The following is a 21,847-nucleotide window of genomic DNA, read 5'->3' as shown; positions in this document are numbered from 1 at the left end:
TTTTTTTTAATCTCAATGGAAAATAATTTCCTTTGAAGACATTCATTATACTATATTTACTATTACACTATTTATTATTTTTTGCTAATTTTATCAAGTTATGTTCAATAATTTAATAAGATTAAAATACAAACTACTTAGTTGGCAAGTCAGTTGCCTCCCGAGCCGATGTCTGCAAGTTCGAACCCAAGAGTAAACATCGAACAAGGTTCTGCCGCATAAGTTTTTCAATAACTGTCCGCCAATCGCAACGTTGATATGAAGTTCCGAATGCCATAAAATTGGTAGAACGACTATAATCGAAGCAAAAAAATCAAATCTTGGTATGTTTATAAAATAAATCATAACTCATAATTTTTTTTTAACTTATTTAATTTGATTTCATAATAACTCGTTTTTAATTCAAAGTCCATGTGTGCTCAGTCGTTTTTATTCCACCACCAGCAGAATCTGTTAGAAGTTATACTGATATTCCTAGCCTTGCTCTTGAGATATATGTACAAATGTACGTCGCCAGCTCGGGACGCACCCAGGCTAGGATAGGATAGGCGCTAGGAGAAAAGGAGCTTTACCCCCTTTTTCCACCGTAGTAGTGTATGTGCAACACGAGACTAGAGTTTTTTCTCGCCGGTTTTCTTTTGTGCATTCTATTTTCCACCTTCAACCTCGAACTCGTTTCCTCAAATTCGGCTTTCGGTGCTCTTGATCTCAAAACTTTCTATGTAGTGACCCAACTCCCAAGCTGTCAAAGTATGTGAGCCAGAGATCCGCACGAATGCTCCCATACTCCTAAATCCAAAACCCCCAACTTGTCCTTGTATACATATAAAGTATATTGCCTTAACGAGGACTCCACGCGTGTAGAAAAACGTTTTCTGGCAAATTCGCCTCTCTCTGTTTTTATGCACGTGTTTCTATGTTTCTCTCATAAATAAGACGTTTTTTGCATGCTCCACTCTCTGACCCGCTCTGGGCTGACACCGGCTCGCTCCAACTCCAAACCCAGAACGGAACGTAGCTGACGAAGGCCATGTGGTTGCTCTTCGCCAGTTCCATGGGATCCCCACACCTTCAACGACGACAACGGATGAGCAGAAAATATTCCTTCAAAGAGACAACACTCGGTGCTTCTGTTCCATGTTCCCGGTTTTCGATTGTGAATGCCATTAACTTTTTTAGCTCTTGCTTTTTCCATACACTTTCTATACAAACGACGCACCCACACACCGACGAGGATGAACGGCAGCATCGTCGTCATCCGACGTTCTCGACGGCCCATGCGGTGGCCAACCATGTGGGTCTGCTACAATCATCCCCCCTTACCCCATACACAATCACTCGCTCCTAACGGCCAGGCGGCGCGGCGCGGCGGCTTTCTCGAAGCAAATAGGTTCGTATCGAACGGACGGACCACATGTTTCTTCCTTTCCCGCGCTTTAATTTATGATTTTGCCACCGCCGCGCCGCCACTGAGAGCAGCATAATCGTCTAGCGAAACGATGGACGGTGGAAAAGTGTCGAGGACGTGCCTCCCAACAACATGATATTTGGTGGTGCTGCTTCGCCGATACTTTGTCCGGCAACCCCCCACGCCACTTGAAGTTCGGATGTTGTTTTTTCGGAGGTTTTGTTGTGTCTTGTCTCTAGGTTCGTTACTGTTTCGCACTAGTAGTGTCTTGTTTATCCGCATGCAACAGAACATCATCCGTTAGTTGAGGGTGGTTCATAAAATACGTAACAATCCAAGGGAAGTAGATGACCGACAAGGGTGTTGTTTCTCTTCTGTTTTTTTTTTGTAAATTGAAAACTGCGGATTTTTCTCGCTAAATTTTACCTTTTTTCATTTATCTAGCAAAGAGGTGAATTTTACCTTTTTCGCATTCACCTTATTTAAAAGGTACCTCGTTTGGCTAGTTTCTTCTATAAAAAAACACAAAAAAAAATCATTCAAAAATTGATATTTTTTCAGATGAATAGGAACTTTTACCCTATAATTAGTTTTGGAATGTATCATCATGTCCAAAAAATCATTGTTGAGGCAAGACCAGACCACGGTCACCTTCTTCGCGTGCTTCCGAGCCACTATGGTCACTGAATCGTCCTGCATTGGTTAACACGTTCATGCCTTTCTCCGTTCGACTAATCCGGTTAGGTCTGGCTTTCCCGGAATGATATCTGGGATGCCCCAGAATGACATGGAAAACACTTCGCAACACTGTGAGCCAATTTTTAACATAAGAAATGTTTGATTATGAGAACCAGCACAACTTAATAAAATCCAAGAAAATGTTTACCGTTCTGTTCCGATTTTCACATATTGGGCACGAAGCAAACTTGTTCCTGAATGACAAAACAGCTAACCTCGATAAATGGGTTTGGCAAATATTTTTTTTGTCATGAATTGTACCGTTTTGTTTAGCTAAATCTAGGTCAACTTCACCTCGCTACGCGGTAAGGTTTTCCCTTTTTGTATTTACTTTCTTTCTAGGTGAATTGTACCTTTTTATTCATCTCAATACAGGTAAATTGTACCTAGTTACGAGGTAAGGTTTACCTTTTTTGGAATTTCCTTTTTTGGAATTTCCTTTTTTCTTGGTGATTTGTACCTTTTTTCCAGCTCGATTCAGGTAAACTTTACCTCGCTAAGAGGTGAGTTTCACTTCGAAGAGGTAGAAGTTACCTTTTTGGTTTACACGAGCGTTCAGCTTACTATCTCGGTAAACTTTACCTTTTATTACTTTCCGTGTATAAATTGATCCTCACATCTTCTCAACTAAAAAAATATTTTTTTGGGAAAGACCTCTACAACTAGTTGTTAGATCTTTTGTATATAGTGCTACCCCGCGTTATTTCTTTTTACTATAGATATGCTTCCAGATACTCTGCCAATATTGATAAGTGCCAGTTGAACACTGGTTGAGCATATTATGAGTACACACATATGTTTGATCCTGAGTGCAACCTTACATTATCATGGTACACTCATAAGAAATCCTAAGTGCAATGGTATATTCCCTTGAAAGATCTATACATATCTATGTATTCGAACGTACATGCTTCTAGAAGTGACTTCTAGCATGCTTAAATTGCTAAAACTGCCAACCTCCAGGAGAAATACTATGTATGCCATGACCGAGATTCGATCTCATGACCTTTTGCCTAAAAGACTTACGCTCTAACCTCTTACAAAAAGCCGCTGGCCACCAAAATATTTAGATTTTTTTTATTCAGGATTATACACAATACCAAAAGTTTTCACATAACATGAATCGTAACAATGTGGAATATTACTCCATAGACAACGAGGTGATTATTAACAGGCATTTAACATCAACCAGGCAAAACATAAAAACATGAAGAAAAAAATCCTAAAATTAAGAAGGGAACCAATTATTCAGTTTTGGTTACGTTTGAACATTGAATAAATATTTGTTTAACCTTTTAGTATAAAAAACTGAGAAATTTTGTTCATATGCACCCCACTTGACTCTACCTAAACATTTGCAGAGGTATTAAAGCCGCATGGATATTCTACAGTATAGAAGTAGATTTTTAATCTAGTTCTTGTGATTCAAAAATAATTTTTTTTTCTTGTATGTTTACTCATTTCTGCAAACGTACATACAGATTTACTGAAGTATATTGCATTTGCAACTCTTGTTTTCTCCGTAGTTGTTGGTTTATTCATGAATCATACTAATGTGTGTATTGTACATTGAGAAATTTTCAATTGTGCTTATAGTGAATTCTTCATAAGCAAAATTCTAAATTAAAAATAAAACATATGTCTGGGCATTTCAAATCTCGTTTCCGAAAATAAAGATAAACACAATATGCAGGTCACCGAGGGTTAGTGAAGTGTACGCGGCAGAGTGCAATTAATTAAGTTCACCTCCAAAAAGAGTGAAAAAACTGGGACAATTTCTCTTAAAGCATCATTATCTTTAAAGCTGCGGCTATTTATTACTTCTGGGGATCGCAGTCATAAGAAGTCTAGCGCTCGTCCGCTCATCTGGTCTGCTCAATCCCGAACCGGAGGTAACCGAAAAACTTCCATAGTGGGTACTTACTTCAGGCAGGCGACAAAAAACGAAACTTTTCAGCGTTCACTTAGGAGTAGCGAGCTCCCCGGCAGAAACGATTACTCTTCGGCGGGCGTTTGGAGTTGAGGTTATGTACATTAGTGCAGGGACTTCTCGGCGTCTGATGGCCAAGCTGGGGATGCTGGTGGAAGCGGTCCCAAAGCGTAGGAGCATCCGAGTAAAAAACGCATCTTAGTCTCCGCGCGGATCGGATGATGGGATGTTCAGCGCTTTTTTTTTCGGGTGTCTCTTACTCCGCGCTGCAAACGTTATTCCAAAGTACATTCTAGTGTACCTTCCCTTAACGCGAAAGGTACAAAAAGTCGAGTCGAATTAACCGTTAATGAGAATTAAAGAGAAACTCATCATTATTAGGAACCGACAACGACGACCGTGAGGAGGCCACTTGGACACAGCAGGTCGGACCCATCATCATCATCATTTCGGAACATCATATAACCCAAAAAGGTCATAACTGGTGGTCGATCTGTGTTTGTGTGAATCTGGCTGTCTGGCTATCTGGCTATCGGATGAGTTAAAAAAAATAAAGAGCGTCAATTATTCGTACATATCTATAGCTTATCATTTGATTTTAAACCAGAAGGTTTGTCCTATTTCTTTAAAATTTGAAATATGCTGTTAGAGCTTATTTTGATAAATGCTTGAATTCGATGAAAATGGAAACTACAAAAATTTGCAATTGCATTGCACAAGAACTCAATCGAATCCATTAACATAAATCAATTCAAGTCAGTAGATAATATGGGAAAATTTAGTTTACCATAAACATAATTAAACTTTCAATAATGCGTCTCTATAATCAAACAATCAATCATTCAACCTATTGATTTCCTATTCCAGAAACCAGCCCTCGAAACATTAAATTATCTTCTTATCAAAAATGTAAAGAAGTTTCCAGTTGAAAATTTCTTTGCAAAAAAGAGTAAAATTTTGGTAAAAGCTACAAAAGTTAATACTTAATTTTAATCATTCCCTATCATACTTACAAAACGATATAAAGGAAACACTAATCTTATCGTAATCTGAATTGAAACCCTGTTCCATACTGAAAGCCAATTTCGACATCATTTTCAAGTTGATTTCAAATATCAACTTGACGACAAAAACTATACGACCTCAATCATCTTTCTTCCGTTTTCTTGTTTGACGGTGAAGAGACTGAAAAAAAGTGTCACGTTTTGATGTAGTCCTTCCAATATATCAATTTATCATTAGGCATTCATAAGTGATGAGCAATTAAGGTTGATCGACAGCAGGTTTAAGCCTGAGTAGTTTTGCTTTTTTCGATAATATTGTTGAAAAAAAACCTGTTAATGTTTTCAGCTTATTTGATATGATTCATTGAAATCACACTTTATGACGCTCCAACATGCCTTGTTCAGATTCTCAAACTGATTTAGTATTTAGCTTTGATCTTAGTTATGCTGCGTAAATGTCAACAATGATTTCTAAAATGGATAATTCATTTAATTTTAAACCTCACTTCCCATTGAGAAAACTACAAAAACTCACTTTCGGTTTTCGAAAAATCTATTGTTATTGCAGAGCTTTCATAGAACTAGCTAATTTACATATTGAAAAAAATACAGCATTTTAAGGCTTTGACGTTCATTAGATGTTATTACTCACCGCGCCTTATTGCAACTTTTTCGAGCTCAATGCCCCCCTGTGTAGCTTTTGGCTTTATGTTGTTGTGAGACGTAACTCAAAAGGTTATTATAAGTGTGAAAATGGTCTATTTTGATTCAATAATGTCAAACGATTCTTCATGTTCCAAATTATATTTTGTGATTTTTCAGATTTTTAGAAATTTATTTATATGGAAAATAACAAAATAACGACTTGAAAGCGGGTTTTCTCGAAATAAGGTACTGCTTAAAACCTCCAGGAAACACTTTATTCTATGTAATGCTTATTTGACAATTACTTGAAATTATTGATTAGTTTGTTATGATATCAAATCATATATCTTGAATTTTGGTTAACAAAATTATATATTCACCAATAATTTGAATTATTAAATACAATCAAATGAAAACACGAAAAAACAGTAATAAAGAATTATGAGGAGGTTGCGCCCACTGGACAAGGACTTGAAATAAAGTATACTCCCGTGGGCTTTTCCCTGCTCATAAAAAAAATATTACTGTCAAACCGATGAAATGACATAAAAATAGTATTATTTTTTATATTCGAATTAAAATCCTGTTCAAAGTCGGGTCTCTTTTTTCTGTTCAGCAGATTTTTTTAAAACCATACATTTGAAAAATTATAAAGCATTGTAATCTAAAATTACTTATTGGCCAGTGGAGGGCCATCATCATCATCATCATCATCATTTAGTATAACCCTAAATATTCTTACATAACGAGATCAACATGTAGAGTGTATACAAAATCTGTGACAATTTAAAAAAAAATCTTAAAGATACATTTTTAGATATAAAAAAAATTATTGAGAAACTTGAATAAAAATTTGCTTCCAGCTATGTGAAACTAGAGATATTTTTGTCTCGAATTTGGAACATCAGGCTATAACGTAACAAAGATTACTAGTAAATGAGCTATTAGCAAAAGAAAGTGTCCCATTTCTCCAGAACCTAGCTTTATTCTAAGTAATCTAATGTTCAATCTAATGATCCTTTTTCATGTTCATATTTTTTTTCTATTTTTTTCTTTCAGCAAATTGGCCGTATTTGATGGCAAAAAAGCAATTCGAGGAGGAATTCCGTTTGTGTTTCGTAAGTATAAATAATTCAGTACCTGACATGGCGTTTACATAAGTTGATTCGATTTGATTGTTTCTCAAATAAAATCGCTTATTAGTCCGCTACTTTGACACTAATGTTGACCAATTTATTTTCTCACGAGATTTCTGGTGAAGTAACGGATAAACATAGTCCACTAGGTGCAACTATTGAAGCAAGGATGCTAATGAATTTTATTTTCCACAATGTGATGGAGTTTGTTTATCCGTAAATTCTCCAAAAATTATGTTAGAAAGAAAATATACCAAAAAAATGTAGCGGACTTATTAGCGATCAGCGTTTTTAATGCCGGCCGCTGCCAAAGCGTACAAATTATCTCAAAGTTGGCGGATTAAGAAAGTTGATTTATCAGCCTTTCTCCCAAATGCACATTTTGCTTGCAGCTGGGGGTAAAACGCCCACGTTAAGAAGAATCTTTTATAACACGTAATTGAAGAATGCAATCCAGAAAATGCGACAAAAGTTTTGAAAAGGGGACTGTTCTTCACCATAAATATATACACTGGAACACTTAATCAATAGGGTAACGAACCTATTTTGGACCGCTTTGGGAAGTGGCTAAGCTATTTTCTGGAATAAAAAAGCATATGTTACAATTTTCTACTGCTTTATCCGTTCATCCGTTCATTGGTATTTTACCAAGCTTTTCTATCGAAAAATATCGTCGTTTGCTGCAATGCAACAAGATTTAAGCCTAAAAACACGTTTTTTCACTCATTACTTTGGTCAGTATTTTGGACCACCATGTTTCTATTTTGGACCACCTTTTGGACCTATTTTAGACCACCCTAAACTACTATATTTCGACAGCGATTGATGCGCAATTATGCGAATTATTCAGATAATTTTGTCTTTTCTTATTGTTACAGACTAGTCCAGTTTTGTTTGTTCGATATGAATAGAGTATAAACAGTAAAATTCCTGTTGTTCCTGTGTTCCTGTGTTCCAAATGTTAAGAAAATTCTGACAGCACACTCAAATCTCGACGAAATTTGTTCAGCAGCATACTGGCCAGTTGGCTTATCTTTAGGCTCAATTTTCAGAACGCAAATCTCCTTCAGGCGACCCAATGATAAGTTGAGAAAGTCTGACATCATGAACATCGCGAAATCAATTGATGCATTTTGACTTCAAAAACCTTAGTGGATTTGGTTTGGCTTCAGTTCTGTAGATAGCTTTAAAAAGATAAAAATGTGCGAGATTTATGCTATCTTTCTAGTCATCTAAATGCCAGATTTTTTTCATAAAAATTCAGTTTTAAGTATGATACTAACTATGTTCTAGGATAAAATGTATCGTTGGAGTAATTTTCCAACAGTTTTTTTTTAAATTGCATAACCACAGGGGCTGAAAAATTAGATTTTTAGTACTTTATCGCTAATAAAATTTACATATTTCAATTACCTTTTCCCAAATTTTGAAACATATATAGCTATAATTGAATATATTATTTGATAAAATTGTTCTAGTATTAACTGAGATATTTCAACTGTTAATAAAATTAAACTCGTTACATATTTGCCGATTTGTTGTCGTTTTTTTCCAAACCCCTCCTTTAGACGGGTTTTATATTTCGTTTCTTCTACCTACCCAAGTTTTTTTTCCTCGAAAATCATGCCTAAATACACTTATTTTACTGGCAGTCCTAAATGGTTGACACTTTTAGACCAAACTTTCAATAATTTTTCAATAAACAATGACTTAATAAAAAAAAATTGGTGCAAGTACAAGTTTTCATGTTTTGAGACTTCTTTAAGCTGAAGCTTTTAACAACTACTTATCAAACAGTTGCCATTGATGTAGATTGTTAGATTAACGTGATTCAAAGCATAGTGCACAAAAAGTAAGTTAAAACTATGATTGACTTGGTTTTGTGCCGATTAAAGTGAACCTTGTCTAATGGCGAGTTTGGGCTTTGGCGAGTTGGTTAAATAAAACATGCTTAAATTCCAAATTTGATTCATAATGAGTGATTGAAATAGTGTGCATAATTCTTTCATATCGTCGTAGAACGTCTTATTACGTTCATGAACATTTAACAGCAAGTTTTATACCCAGGTTATGTTGAGTGGTCCAAAATAAGTTCCTAAGGAATATATTAGGACCTATTTTCGAAATAGGTCAAATTGCTATTAAAACCAGTTATTTTGGTTTTTCGAGCTTGCAAAATAGTTTTCACGTGTTTTATCATAGTTGTGAACATATTTGTATTTGTAAAATTCATCACAGCTATGCAGCAAACCTCTTGAAAGTTGACTCCAATAATGGCACGTCCTCCTGAAATGGCCCTGATTCGGTCCAACTGTGAAAAATCAAAACTTTATTTTCAATTTTCTCTCCGTTATCAGCTTACTTAAATAAAATTTAAGATGTTATTAGAATCATAAGAAGTAGCTTTGACCAAATATAATAATAGTAGGAATATTCCTCACTCCCCAGAAACTTGAAGGTCACATGAAACGCGCCTCCATGTGAGGAAAGTTCTTACGAACATGAATAAATGCTATCGAGAAGACCTAAGTTGCCTTAGACTAAATTTCGAAAGCTTCTGGCGAAAACTGTTAAGCTCATTATCACCAAAACTTTTTGTCTCGATCTGATAATTATACTAAATACAACACAAGTATATCTACTATTTTTTTCATAATATCTTTCATGATAAGTAAGTTGACTTCGTTAATAAATTTAATACTCAAAATATGATTTTGATTTATCGGTTCAACACGTTTTGGAGTTAGCATAGCATAGCATAGCATAGCATAGCATAGCATAGCATAGCATAGGGTGACTACACACATCTTGCATTGGCTGATACACGAGGTACAACTGATAATCAAGAGCAACGCAAGATGCCAAAATGAGTATCTGGATTCAATATTCATTCCAAGTGTTGCTCTTGAAGATCAGTGTGGTACCATGATGCACACCGTGACAAGTCAATGTAATCATATAAGGGATTATCTGAAACAGCAAAAATAACTCTTTAGGTGCAGAGAACTCATACGACCCATAAAGCAGTTTCAGAAAGGAATGGAAGGGATGTTTTAGTGGGAAATCCTACATGGCAAATAGGATTGACAAAATATGTTTAAATATAATCAAAATAAAATGAAACAATCTCACCAAAGTCCATTGATAGGCGATGAGGGAAGGAGGCAGCGTGGGTTGATTTCTATTTGATGGTCCTGTTGCACTAATGATGATAATCTCTGCACCTTCCAGTCACTGTTGTTTGATAATCCAGCAAGTGCTTATGGATAATTTTTCGGGATTTGAGTGCTTCTTTTCTTCTGCTGATTTTTTTAACACAATCGTCACTGTTATCCTTACACAGATTTCAAAAAAGAAGCTTCTGAACAGATAAAAATCACAATACATTCACGAAAACAAACGAGAAAATTTCGAGGTCGGAAAAAACACATCCGTCCTCTAGCAGTGCTTGCTTTGATCTTCCGGTTCAACATGTTTTGGAGTTTTCAAAAAATCAGATGTGCCTAAATGAAAAGTATTAAAAAGAGCTAATTCTACACGAAGAATGTGTTCCTTTTCCAATTTATTCATTTTTAGAGATGATTTTTATTAACCAAACGTGCTCCAGATAATAATAATAATAATGATGATGTGGCCATCAATAAATCTCAAATCATATTGTAGAGTAGATTTTAAGATCAATCTACTTAGTAAATTGTTGCCTTCTTATGAATTCATTTCTGAAATATTCAGTATTATTCAAAAGGTGAAATTTCCATCAATGATTGTTCCAATTCAAATGACATTAGAATCTCAAATTGTAGATTTATTAGCATACTCCGTCAGTCGGGACCTTTTTTCCATTCGGCAGAAAACAACACAAATTGAGAACCATAGCAACATACTTTGCTACACGAAGAAAAGTTAGAGTAGGCTGAAATTCCTATGTTGATAATAAAACATAAACACAATTTTCTGCGTGTTCATAGAAATGCAAGTTCAAACACGAACTTTTGTAGCTAAAACGCGAACCAACGGTTTATGGAAAGAATGTTCAGAGTTTCCTCAGTACCTCAATGCTTGGAATTTCCTTCTTGTAAGAACTTTCTCCAGGAGGTGGTGCTGATATACATGTCCTTGCTGAAGTATATGAAGCATGCTGAGAGTTACCAATGTTGATTATAATATGTTTGCTTTAACTGTATTTGTTCAAATTTTTTATGAATAACATAATTTATGAGAGGAATATTGGCAAAAAGCTACAAGGTGGTCCAAAATAAGTACCCGGTCGAAAATAAGTTCGTTACCCTAATATAAGTCTTAATAGTAAAATTGTGAAAGGCTCTCTAAAGTATGATTTCCATTTCGTTAGGGGCAAAGTGCGCAACATTTATTACGTGTTTATTGATTTAAGTACCCCCAAGAGTGTTTGACAGGTCAAAACACTTGTATTTTACTTAACAGATTGAAAAATGTATTGCTATGCACAGTGTTGCCGGATATACTTACGTTCCTGTGAAAAGTTAATTAAATCTTCGTGAAATTAAGGAATTTTTTATATTTCCGTATATAATAAAGTTATGTTTTCCAATTTAACGTAGAAATTTTTTTTAAAGTATTGTGATGAAAATTGAATGAATTTGAACATATATGAAACATGCTTAAAGATAAGCGGACATGGCGCACTTTGCTTTGAATTAGAGATTTTTCGCCTTTAGATGCCGTTATTCCTTACGAGAAACATTTAAAAATTACAAGAAATACTCCTACAAAACGAAGAATTTTCGTTTTTTGTCAAATTAACGTGATATAACAAACTTAAGAGGTCCACAAATGTTTATGAGCGCATAAAAGTGTAAATAGAAAAAACTGGCATTTTCAGAAATGTTGAAACACTGATTGTGGCGCATTTTGCCCGCTCTGCGCACTTTGTACCTAGTTCCCCTACCTACTTTCTCTATGATATATTCATTTTGAAATCTGAACAAGGATAGAACATTGCTCGAATATCCAAAAGTTCCACAGACCTTGCCCTAAAAAACTTACTCAACACTTGCAAGAACGCATGCATTTCAGCAAAAATATTAATTTCTTGAGTCTTATAGTTTCCGTCAAGCTAGATAGACGTGTTTATCTTGAAGTGCGTTCGTTTCCTTTGTTGCAACCTACAAGGTCAAGCTATTGTTTGCTTTGCATAGAAAGTGATCTGAAGACCTCATTTGTTCGAGGAGATATATAGCGTTTTTCATCGGTCGGTCTTGTGTATCGAATAGAGTGGACTAGGTCCACTGACTATAACCCCGCCATGGCGAGTAAATCGCCTGGCGATGCGCCATATGCCTCAGGAAGTAGACTACCACCTTTCATGACAAGTGCTAAAAGTGATGGGATCACGAGAGTCCTTCTATTACGTGCTAAGCCAATACCGGATAAAGAAAATGATCAACCTGACCTCCCTGCAAATCCTTTCCTGATCGCTCGCTCCATCGAGGCTGCAATTGGTTACAACAACAGAATGTTGGTATCCGCAAATAGAGAAGCTCGAGGTTCTCGATACGTGTTACGAACCCAATCTCCACTAGCCTATCGAGAGTTGCTGAAGATGACCCATCTAACTGATGAATGCAAAACAGAGGTAGAAGTACTAGATCACCCAACTTTGAATTTCGTGCAAGGAGTTGTCTTTGATTACGATACAGTTGATCTCGCAGAATCAGACCTACTTGAAGAACTCAAATCTGAAGGTGTCACTACTGTCCGGAGGATCACTAAGAAATTAGCCGATGGTAAATCTACGAACACCCCTCTGCTCATCCTCACTTTTCGTGGAACCGAACGTCCGGAACACATACGATTTGGCATGTTAAGAGTAAATGTTCGGCCATATTATCCCAGCGTTTTGATATGCCGCAACTGCGCAGCTTATGGACACTCTAGCAAGCGTTGCACCAGTTCGGCGGTATGTATGAACTGCTCTCAGAAACACCAAATAGTTGAACATCAGAATTGTCCAAATCCATCTTTCTGCAATCACTGCTCTGGCGCCCATTCGCCGGTCAGTAAGGTCTGTCCAGTTTTCCGCAAGGAAGAAGCGGTGATCCGGCTCAGAGTAGATAGAGGACTCTCATATAACGAAGCGAAATCAGAAGTTGAAAAAGCCACTGCAAAACCAACATACGCCAGTAAACTACAGCAACGTTTGGACCAAAGTTTGGATAAAGACCGAGAAATCCAGCTCCCACGTGACGAGCTTAAAAAGATACGAGAACAGATGGCAGACTACCTGTCGATGAAAAAGGAACTCGAATCTTTGAAAAAACACCATGAAAGCATACCTCTTACACAGGAATCATCTGTGATAAATCTTGACCACTTCGTTACCCCCAAACCAAGGTTATCACGCGTAGACTCCGGAAAAAATCAGTCCAGGAGAACATCCGATCAAGGCGCAACATCTCACCAGTCATCTCCCAAACAATCTCGTACAGGAATGCACCGAAGTACAAGTAGGAAGCGTACTATGTATACCTCCCCAACATCTCAAGCTAACGTCAAAAGACAGAATCAAACCACTAAAGTCCTTAGGGAAAGTAACACTGACCTAGACGATGATGATTTTGACATAAGCTAGTTTCATATCCTCCTATCCGGTATCGACATCTGCAATGGCCCTGGACATTCTAACGATTATATAATGGATAATAACGAACTTAAGAAAAAAATGGATAACGACCAACGCAACGAAACAGGACAAATATTCTTGGATACGCTAACACACTCCGGAGCCGAATGGCAAGAAAACAATGAAAATATAAGCGATTGCAGAGTTCCAGCAACCAGGCCCTTCCCTGTGTCAGCCCTGCCACGAAATGTCCCGGTTAGAACCGATGAGCTTCGGGCAGCTGCTGACACTGGGAGCCTGACTCAACCCCAGGCAAGTATATCAAACAATTTTGCTGTGAACTTGTATGCTTCCCAATCTTCCAAACAAACGTGTAGGACTTCCACTACCAGAGTAACCACATCGAAAAACGGAACCGAATCACGAAACCATCACCGAAATGATATCCCGATTTTAAATAGTAGCAGAGTTCCAGCCATCAGGTCTGTCCCTTTGTCAGCACTGTCGAGTGAGGCTTCGGCTTTCTTGGCAGATGGTGACATAGGGAGCCTGAACCACTCTCAGGCAAGTACCTCATGTATATCTCCTGTGTTTCCGCTCGCTGTTTCTTCTTCCAATTTAACAGATTATGGAACGCCAGTACCACAGACATCATCTAGCACCTTTGCCATGCAGTGGAATATAAGCGGTCTTCGTACACACCGCACCGAACTTCAAATCCTATTGGCAGAATTTCAACCATCCCTAGTTTGCCTACAAGAAACAAATCTGTTCGAAAATTCTACGGCCCCGAATATTATTGGAAACAACTACAATTTGCTACTTGGACCATGCTCTACCCATGGCAGGCAAGGAGTGGGTTTGGCAGTAAAAGAGGGTGTACCTTTCGAAAGACTGCACTTACAAACTGACATTCAAGCTGTAGCTATTCGAATCTACACACCATTCGAATTGACGGTGGTGTCCGTTTACCTCCCACCAACTTTTGATAATGCTGTAGATAGTCTTGAAGAACTTCTGGATGAATTACCTACACCTGTGATCCTTCTCGGCGACCTCAATGCCTATCACACAGCTTGGGGCAGTGTGATTCCAAGATCATCAAACCATGGTCGTAGGCGCGGAAATGCAATACTTCGACTTGCTATTAACAATAATATGATTGTATTGAACAGCGGCTCTCACACCCGGATTGATCCAGCCACTGGAAAATCTCAAGCATTAGATGTAACCCTTTGCTCCGCATCTATATCATCAAAATTCGTATGGAATGTTCATACAGACCTGGCTAACAGTGATCATTTTCCTACTTTTGTGGATTTGATTGGTTCTTCTAATATTATAAAATGTAACAGACGATGGATTTACGACCGGGCCGATTGGGTTAAATTTGAGCAGCTTGCTAGCGAAAATCTCAATCCAGACTACCCTCTCAGCGTCTCCGAATTCTCCGAAAAATTAATCGAAGTAGCCTCAGCAAGTGTCCCTAGAACCAGTGGTTTAGTTAGTAAAAAAGCGTGCCTTGGTGGAATCAAACCGTTGCTCGGGCCATCAAACTCAGAAGGAAATTACTAAGAGCTCTGCGGAAGCTAGACGAAAACGATCCTAGAAAAAAATTTGCTTTAAAATCATTTCAACAGGCTCGGTCAGCTAGTCGGAAAGCAATTTTTGAGGCAAAACAAAAAAGTTGGGAACAGTTTGTTCAAGATATTAACCCTGATACACCAATGGCAAACATTTGGAACAGCATCAACCGACTACAAGGGAAAAAATCAGCTAAAACAATTGTTTTACATTTACCCAATGGTCCATCCAACGATGGTTCACTTGTAACAAACGCCCTAGCAGACGAGTATGAAAGAAGGTTCTCTGATTCAAATTATTCAGACTCATTTATCAGAAAAAGGAATAAAACAGCAAACATGAATAATCAGAACATTTCAATCAACTCTTCGTCACGATATAACATAGATTTCACAACTGACGAGCTTCTATTCGCACTAAAACGCAGATGTGGGAAGTCAACAGGACCTGACAACATAGGGTACCCGTTATTGCAACATTTACCAGCATCTTCGAAATGTTGCTTGCTAAACATGTTCAATGAAGTTTGGCAAAGTGGTGTATTCCCATCTGAATGGAAAGAAGGTATAGTCATCCCCATCCCTAAAGCTGATGGAATACTCAGCAAACCAGAAGGATATCGCCCTATCACGCTTCTTAGCTGCTTAGGTAAACTTTTCGAACGGCTGATAAATCGCCGTCTAGTAGCAGAACTTGAAAAATGCAACCGCCTAGATAGGAAACAACATGCTTTCAGAACTGGCAGTGGGATAGACACTTACCTTTCACAACTCGAACCTTTAGTTACGCACGAACCAGATGAACACGTTGAAATGATAGCTCTTGACATTTCAAAAGCTTATGACACTACCTGTAGACACACGATTATTCGAACACTGAAAAAATGGAAGATTTCTGGGCGGATGCTTAATATGTTAACAAGTTTCATGAGCGACCGAACATTTCGTGTTGCTTCTAACGGTACAACCTCAAACTTAAGAACGGCCCAAAATGGTGTCCCACAAGGCTCAATCTTAGCGGTAAGCTTGTTTCTAATTGCAATGCAACCTATCTTTTCAGTTATCCCAACAAATGTACAAATACTTTTGTACGCAGACGATGTGCTTCTCGTGGCAAAGGGAAAAAACTCTGGTGAAGTACGAAGACAACTAAGAAATGCCGTCAAAGCAGTGAATGGCTGGGCTTCAAATGTTGGTTTCTGTATAGCTCCAAAAAAATGCAATTTGATGCACTTATGCGATATTCCTCACCGTAAACGCGGCCGCGCTATTAAAATAAATGGCATCACCATTCCACGTGTTCGTAAAATGAAATTATTGGGAATTGTTTTTGATCAGAACATGAATTTTTTGCAACACTTCTCTGCTGTAAAAGAGAGCTGTATTAAAAGACTCAACGTCCTAAAAATACTAGGTAGTCGTCTAAAAAGAAGCAACCGTAATACGCTGATCAATGTCGGGGAATCTATCGTTGTTTCCAAATTGCTTTTCGGAATAGTCTTAACAAGTTTGCGCCTTGATGACATGGAGAGGATCTTGAGCCCGGTGTATAACCAGATGATTCGTCTAGCCTCCGGTGCTTTCCGCACAAGCCCTGTTGACTCAATCATGGCAGAGGCAGGTCGGCTTACCTTTAGACATAAAATGATAGAGCGCCTTTCTGTAACGACAGTCCGGATGCTGGAAAAAGGGGTGAGAAGTAACGATTGTTTATAAGCGCCTTGCATAGACAACTATATGCGACGGAAAGTTAAAGCAGGTAATCCAAGCCTTCAAGTGGTTACGTATTTCAACGAAATGATAGAAACGAAATATGGGAATTACCACCTTAAGTACACTGATGGATCCAAACTTGGTGATGACATCGGATCAGCTGTTGTTGGATGGGAGGTAGAACTATGTTGCTCGCTTCCAAAATCATGCAGTATCTTTTCTGCAGAGGCGTATGCTCTTAAAATTGCAGCTGAGAATTCTCAACCACGTACTATTATTTTCACGGACTCGGCAAGTTGTATCGACGCCCTGACGAAAGGACACACAAGACACCCTTGGATATTAGATGCCGAAAAGGCCTTGGTCGAAAACAACGCGACTGTTGCTTGGGTTCCCGGTCACTGTAGCATTCCAGGAAACGAGAAAGCTGACTACTGGGCAAACGAAGGAAGGAAAAAAACCCCAGTAACTATACCTGTTCCAGCAGCAGACGCTATCCGTTCGATTAAAACCTGGATAAAAGAAGCATGGCAAGCAAAGTGGAATCAATCAAACAACCTTTTGCGACGTGTGAAACCAGACGTCTATGCTCATACTGACAGAAAATGTGCATCCGAACAACGATTATTAACACGACTACGAATTGGTCATACAAGGTTGACCCACAGCTTCTTAATGGAACGATCAACACCACCAAATTGCACCTTTTGCGGAGTTCGATTAACGGTTCAACACATACTGGTTGATTGTCGAGGATATGACGAGGCCCGCCTTGCATGTGGAATGTAAGCAGGTTCTGTTTTTGACATTCTTTTGAGTAGGTCAGACAAAGAAGATAATGTTATAAAATTCATTAAATTATGTAAACTTACGGATAAGCTATGAATTGTAAACTTAAACTGTTTAGACATGAAAGCCATATTAATGGTAAAATGTCTTTAATCTTAATAATAATAATAATTAATTTCTTATTTTTTAGACACGAATGCCATAATGCTGGTAAAGCGTCAAAAATAAAACCTAAAAAAAAGTTATTTCTTATCGAAAGACTCATAATCAAGCTGGAAAGGTCTTTTGGGCCTTCCTGTCAGATGCCTTTAAAAAAAATTAAATTCTTTTGCTTTGAATTTCAAAATATCAAGCTTCGTCATATGACCGTAAATAGAGCAAACCCGAAGCAATCGACCATGTGCGCGCTCGGCTAAACCCCAAGTCAATGGGTGGTGATAGAGAAACAACAGAGAGATCAATAGTGGGCCAAGAACACATCCTAGATACACATGGAGGGTATCGATAGAAGATCCAGCAGTCGACCAATGGAGCTCGACATGCACGCATGCAGGAGCCTATTTCGTCACGCTCACAGTGGTGTAAATGGCTAACGCGCCGTTGTTCTGAAGAGGAAATTGCGGGTTCAAGTCCCGTCGGTGAGACGCTTGTATATTTTTCGAAAAAAATCATTATCAATATTTACGGCTTATGTTCTTTCTTTCTTAGATATCTCATGTTTTTCTAATACTTTCCATCACCTTTGAAAATTTTAAAAATATTCACTATTATTTTCATTGAAAATAACATCTACTAGCAATGTGGCATAACCCTTAAACATGCGTATGTCGCTAAACCACCTTTTTAACTTCCAAGATGCGTTTAGAGATCAAAAGAATGCTCAAAGGAGAAACTCTTTTCAATTCCCTAAGGTACCATTCACTCAGCCAAACGTGAACTTTCAATTTTTTATTTCTTAGATTATCTAAGATTATAGAATGTTGAACTAATCTGACCTTTTTTATGTTTTCTTAGCACAATTCGGCCCATGGAACTTCGGTCCTCAGCACGGGTTCGCCCGAGTTGTGCGGTGGAGTCTGGAACGAGCCCCGGAACGGCTTCCTAGCGGTGATGTTGAAGCCGTTTTCAGTCTCATGGACAACGAAATCACACGATCCATGTGGAACTACCCGTATGTTTCGATTATTTCACCGATTTGATAAAGTAAAGTTAACTCCTTTCTCTGTAATTTTTTTAAAGATTTCGCATCACATATCGGTTGATACTGCGGGAGAAAGAGCTGCACTTCCACATCGGCGTGTACAATCCTAGCAAAGACCTAACCTTCTCCTTCAATCTGCTGCTGCACACCTATCTTAAGGTTCCGGACGTGCGCCGGTGTCAGATCACTGGACTGCACGCGTGCACCTTCATCGATAAGGTTCGTATTAAACATGCTCGTTTTAAAGGGGAATGTTTGATTTAAAAAATTGCAATCCTTCAGACACGAGATGGTGCCATCTATCAGGAGGGCCGAGACGTAGTCACAATCAACGAATGGACGGATCGGATCTACCAGCACACACCCCAAGAGCACATCATCACTAATGTTGTTTCCGGACGGAAGATGCGTCTTCAGAAGTATAACTTCCCCGATACTGGTGAGTACGATTGAACAAATTGTATCAAATGGCGATTGTAACAAATCGTTAAGGCTGCATGTAATGATTGATTTCGTATTTGAATCTACCCTGCAGTTGTATGGAACCCGTGGATGGAAAAGGCTCGTGAATGTCAGGACTTTGGCGATGACGAGTACCCTAACATGATCTGCGTCGAAGCAGGCCACGTTTCATCCCCTGTCATCCTCCTGCCCGGTACCGCGTTCGAGGCGAGCCAAATACTTCAGGTAAACGTTCTCTTCCCCAGTTTCAGCTATCAACCCAACTAACGTACGTCTACCAATTCTACAGGTTATGTGAGTAGAAACCCAGGGAGGTGCTGTGACCCGCAGTAAAGGTTCCTCCCGAGCAAAATCTAAGAAGAGTAAGCAACAGAACCAGCAAAATCAGCAAAACCAGCAGCAACAGCAAGCTCAGCAATCAAGCAACCAGCAACAAAATCCACCAGCAAATCAAAGCAGCACTCAGAATCAAAGCAGTCATCAGCAACAGCAGGCAGCTCAACAGCAACAAGCAGCGGCACAACAGCAACAACAGCAGCAACAGCAACAGCAATTACAGCAGGCAGCACAACAGCAACAGCAGCAACAACAGCAACAAGCAACGCTTCAACAACAGCAGCAGCAGTTGGCAACGAATGCAGCAGCTTTATGGCAAGTTCCGGCAGCAGCAGCAGCTGCGGCCGCCTGCTGGAACAACTATGCCAATTTTCAGACGGCCGGAGTGCTGGCATTCAAGATGCCACCGTCCTGTGGGGGTCTTTGCGGTCCCCAGAACAACTGTGAGCTATGTTCGCTGAACTCCAACTGAGTAAAGCTGGAAACCGCCGACGAGGTCGAAGGAGATGACAGCGAAGAGAGATTGCTAGCTGAATTGTCCGATGAATTAGATGAATGTGAATAATGAATAAATTTAACAAAAATGCTGGTAGGTAGTGCTGGAGATATTTTTACATCATGCTGGTTCCTCCAGCACTGCCCAAAACTAAGGTTGAGAAGGATTTTGCTCAAGAAAATGCAAAATAAGGGTATTTTAATTAATAAGAAAAATCAAATTTATTTTAAAACAAACGCGATCGCTCCGAAAACGAGCATTGCCGAAATTCAGTCTTAACAGATTGTCTCAATACCATTGACATTAAAATGGTTCACAATGAAGCTACCAAGTAGATAGATTTAGTTTTGATATTTTTTTTTTCTAAAATCGTTAGTTGTAAATACTTAGCACACGTACATCGTAGCAAATTAATGAAGCGCAGAATTTCTATTGATTGGCGCAAAATTGTGCCACTGAGGTGAGGTTTTTTAATTTCAAAAATACTTTTTTGCGCTTCGATTATCGAAGGCAACCCTTTTCGTACAACTGAATCTTTCTATCGAACTTTCCTATACAACACATTTGTTTCAAAACCGCTAAGCGGTTGGCTACTTTTATTATAAGTTTGCGCATATGCAAATTTTTTACTAAACTAGAATTTAAAACTTATAGAAATGGAATCAAAAGCTAAATTACACAACCAGAAACTTTAAACAAATTAAACTTACAAAGATAATTGAAACAATTAGAATAGGTAGTTTTAACGACAAGAACGCGGTTGTGGATGAATGCATTTTCTGAAAGGGGTAGCAAAATGTGACAAAACTTAACTAGATCAACCGTATCCGAGATAGACATCCTGAAATGATTAAATTTTATTTTGAAGTCTTTTTTGCCGATTCTTAAGTTATCTTTGCAAATTGTTCAGTAAAACTTTTTCGTAACACAAATGAATGCCACAGTGTATACTACAATCACTCACAGTTCTTCCTTTCTTTGATTTTCCATGTTTCTCTACAATTTTGAAAAATTTATAATTTTTTCACAACTTTCAGTTTGAATCGAGACTTTTATTTTCAATGATTTTCCATAATTCAGGCTCAATTATGATGATATTGAACTAAAATGTTGTAATAAATTTGTTGAAAGCATCTCCTTTACGGATTTTATCGTTTCCTTAAGGTTTTCGTTTCAATTTTCTTTTTTTTTTGTGAAAAAAATCATTAACCTAGTTGTTTTTATCAGAAGGACATAAGGATGTCTTGCGGTGTACTTCAGTAAACAATTTTCGGCCATCATAGTTTAAAGTCCAAGATTTATTGAGAAAGTTAAATATTAAAGTTAAAAGTAAAAAAACACGAGAAATTGTTGCAAATCAGTTTTCTAATTTTCAATAAGAAAGGTTATTGACTGCATTGGGAAAAAAATAACAAAAATGTCTTGGGATTTCGTTACTGCCATATCGTACTGATTTATTTTTGTTTGTTTGCAACGAGCAATCAGGTTATAGAAATTTTGTAGACGTGTTAGCATTATGTTACAAAAAAAGAAAAAAAAATATCTTCACTTACTATAATAGGGGATAGAAATCGAAAACTTCAAATAAATCGGTCGGGTCCTTTGGATATCATCAATCGATAGCGTCTTAAAAAAACTGACTCTTAAAACTGTATACGAATAACGGAATCAATCATTTCAGTGTACATAATGTGAACGAATTCATAAAAAAAACATTTGAATAAAATAAAATCGACGAAGCTGTTGACAGGCATGAGAATAACATTATTTTAACAATTCGGGAGTCTTATTTTTTGAATAAACTG

General features: G+C 37.9%; 1 protein-coding gene across 1 annotated transcript; it reads left to right on the top strand.

The window, feature by feature from the left end:
- Positions 1-1,292: 1,292 nt before the first annotated feature.
- Positions 1,293-19,662, top strand: LOC129742134 (uncharacterized). Its single transcript, XM_055733978.1, has 7 exons — positions 1,293-1,390; positions 6,785-6,843; positions 18,562-18,718; positions 18,787-18,967; positions 19,031-19,187; positions 19,284-19,435; positions 19,500-19,662. The coding sequence occupies exons 1-7, from the start codon at positions 1,293-1,295 to the stop codon at positions 19,506-19,508; spliced, it is 813 nt and encodes a 270-aa protein (XP_055589953.1). The 3' UTR covers positions 19,509-19,662.
- The last annotated feature ends 2,185 nt before the right edge of the window (positions 19,663-21,847 follow it).

Source organism: Uranotaenia lowii, chromosome 2 (genome assembly GCF_029784155.1).
Source record: "Uranotaenia lowii strain MFRU-FL chromosome 2, ASM2978415v1, whole genome shotgun sequence".
Lineage (NCBI taxonomy): Eukaryota > Metazoa > Arthropoda > Insecta > Diptera > Culicidae > Uranotaenia > Uranotaenia lowii.
Note: the sequence above shows the minus strand (reverse complement) of the source record. Positions and strands in the feature narration are given on the sequence as shown.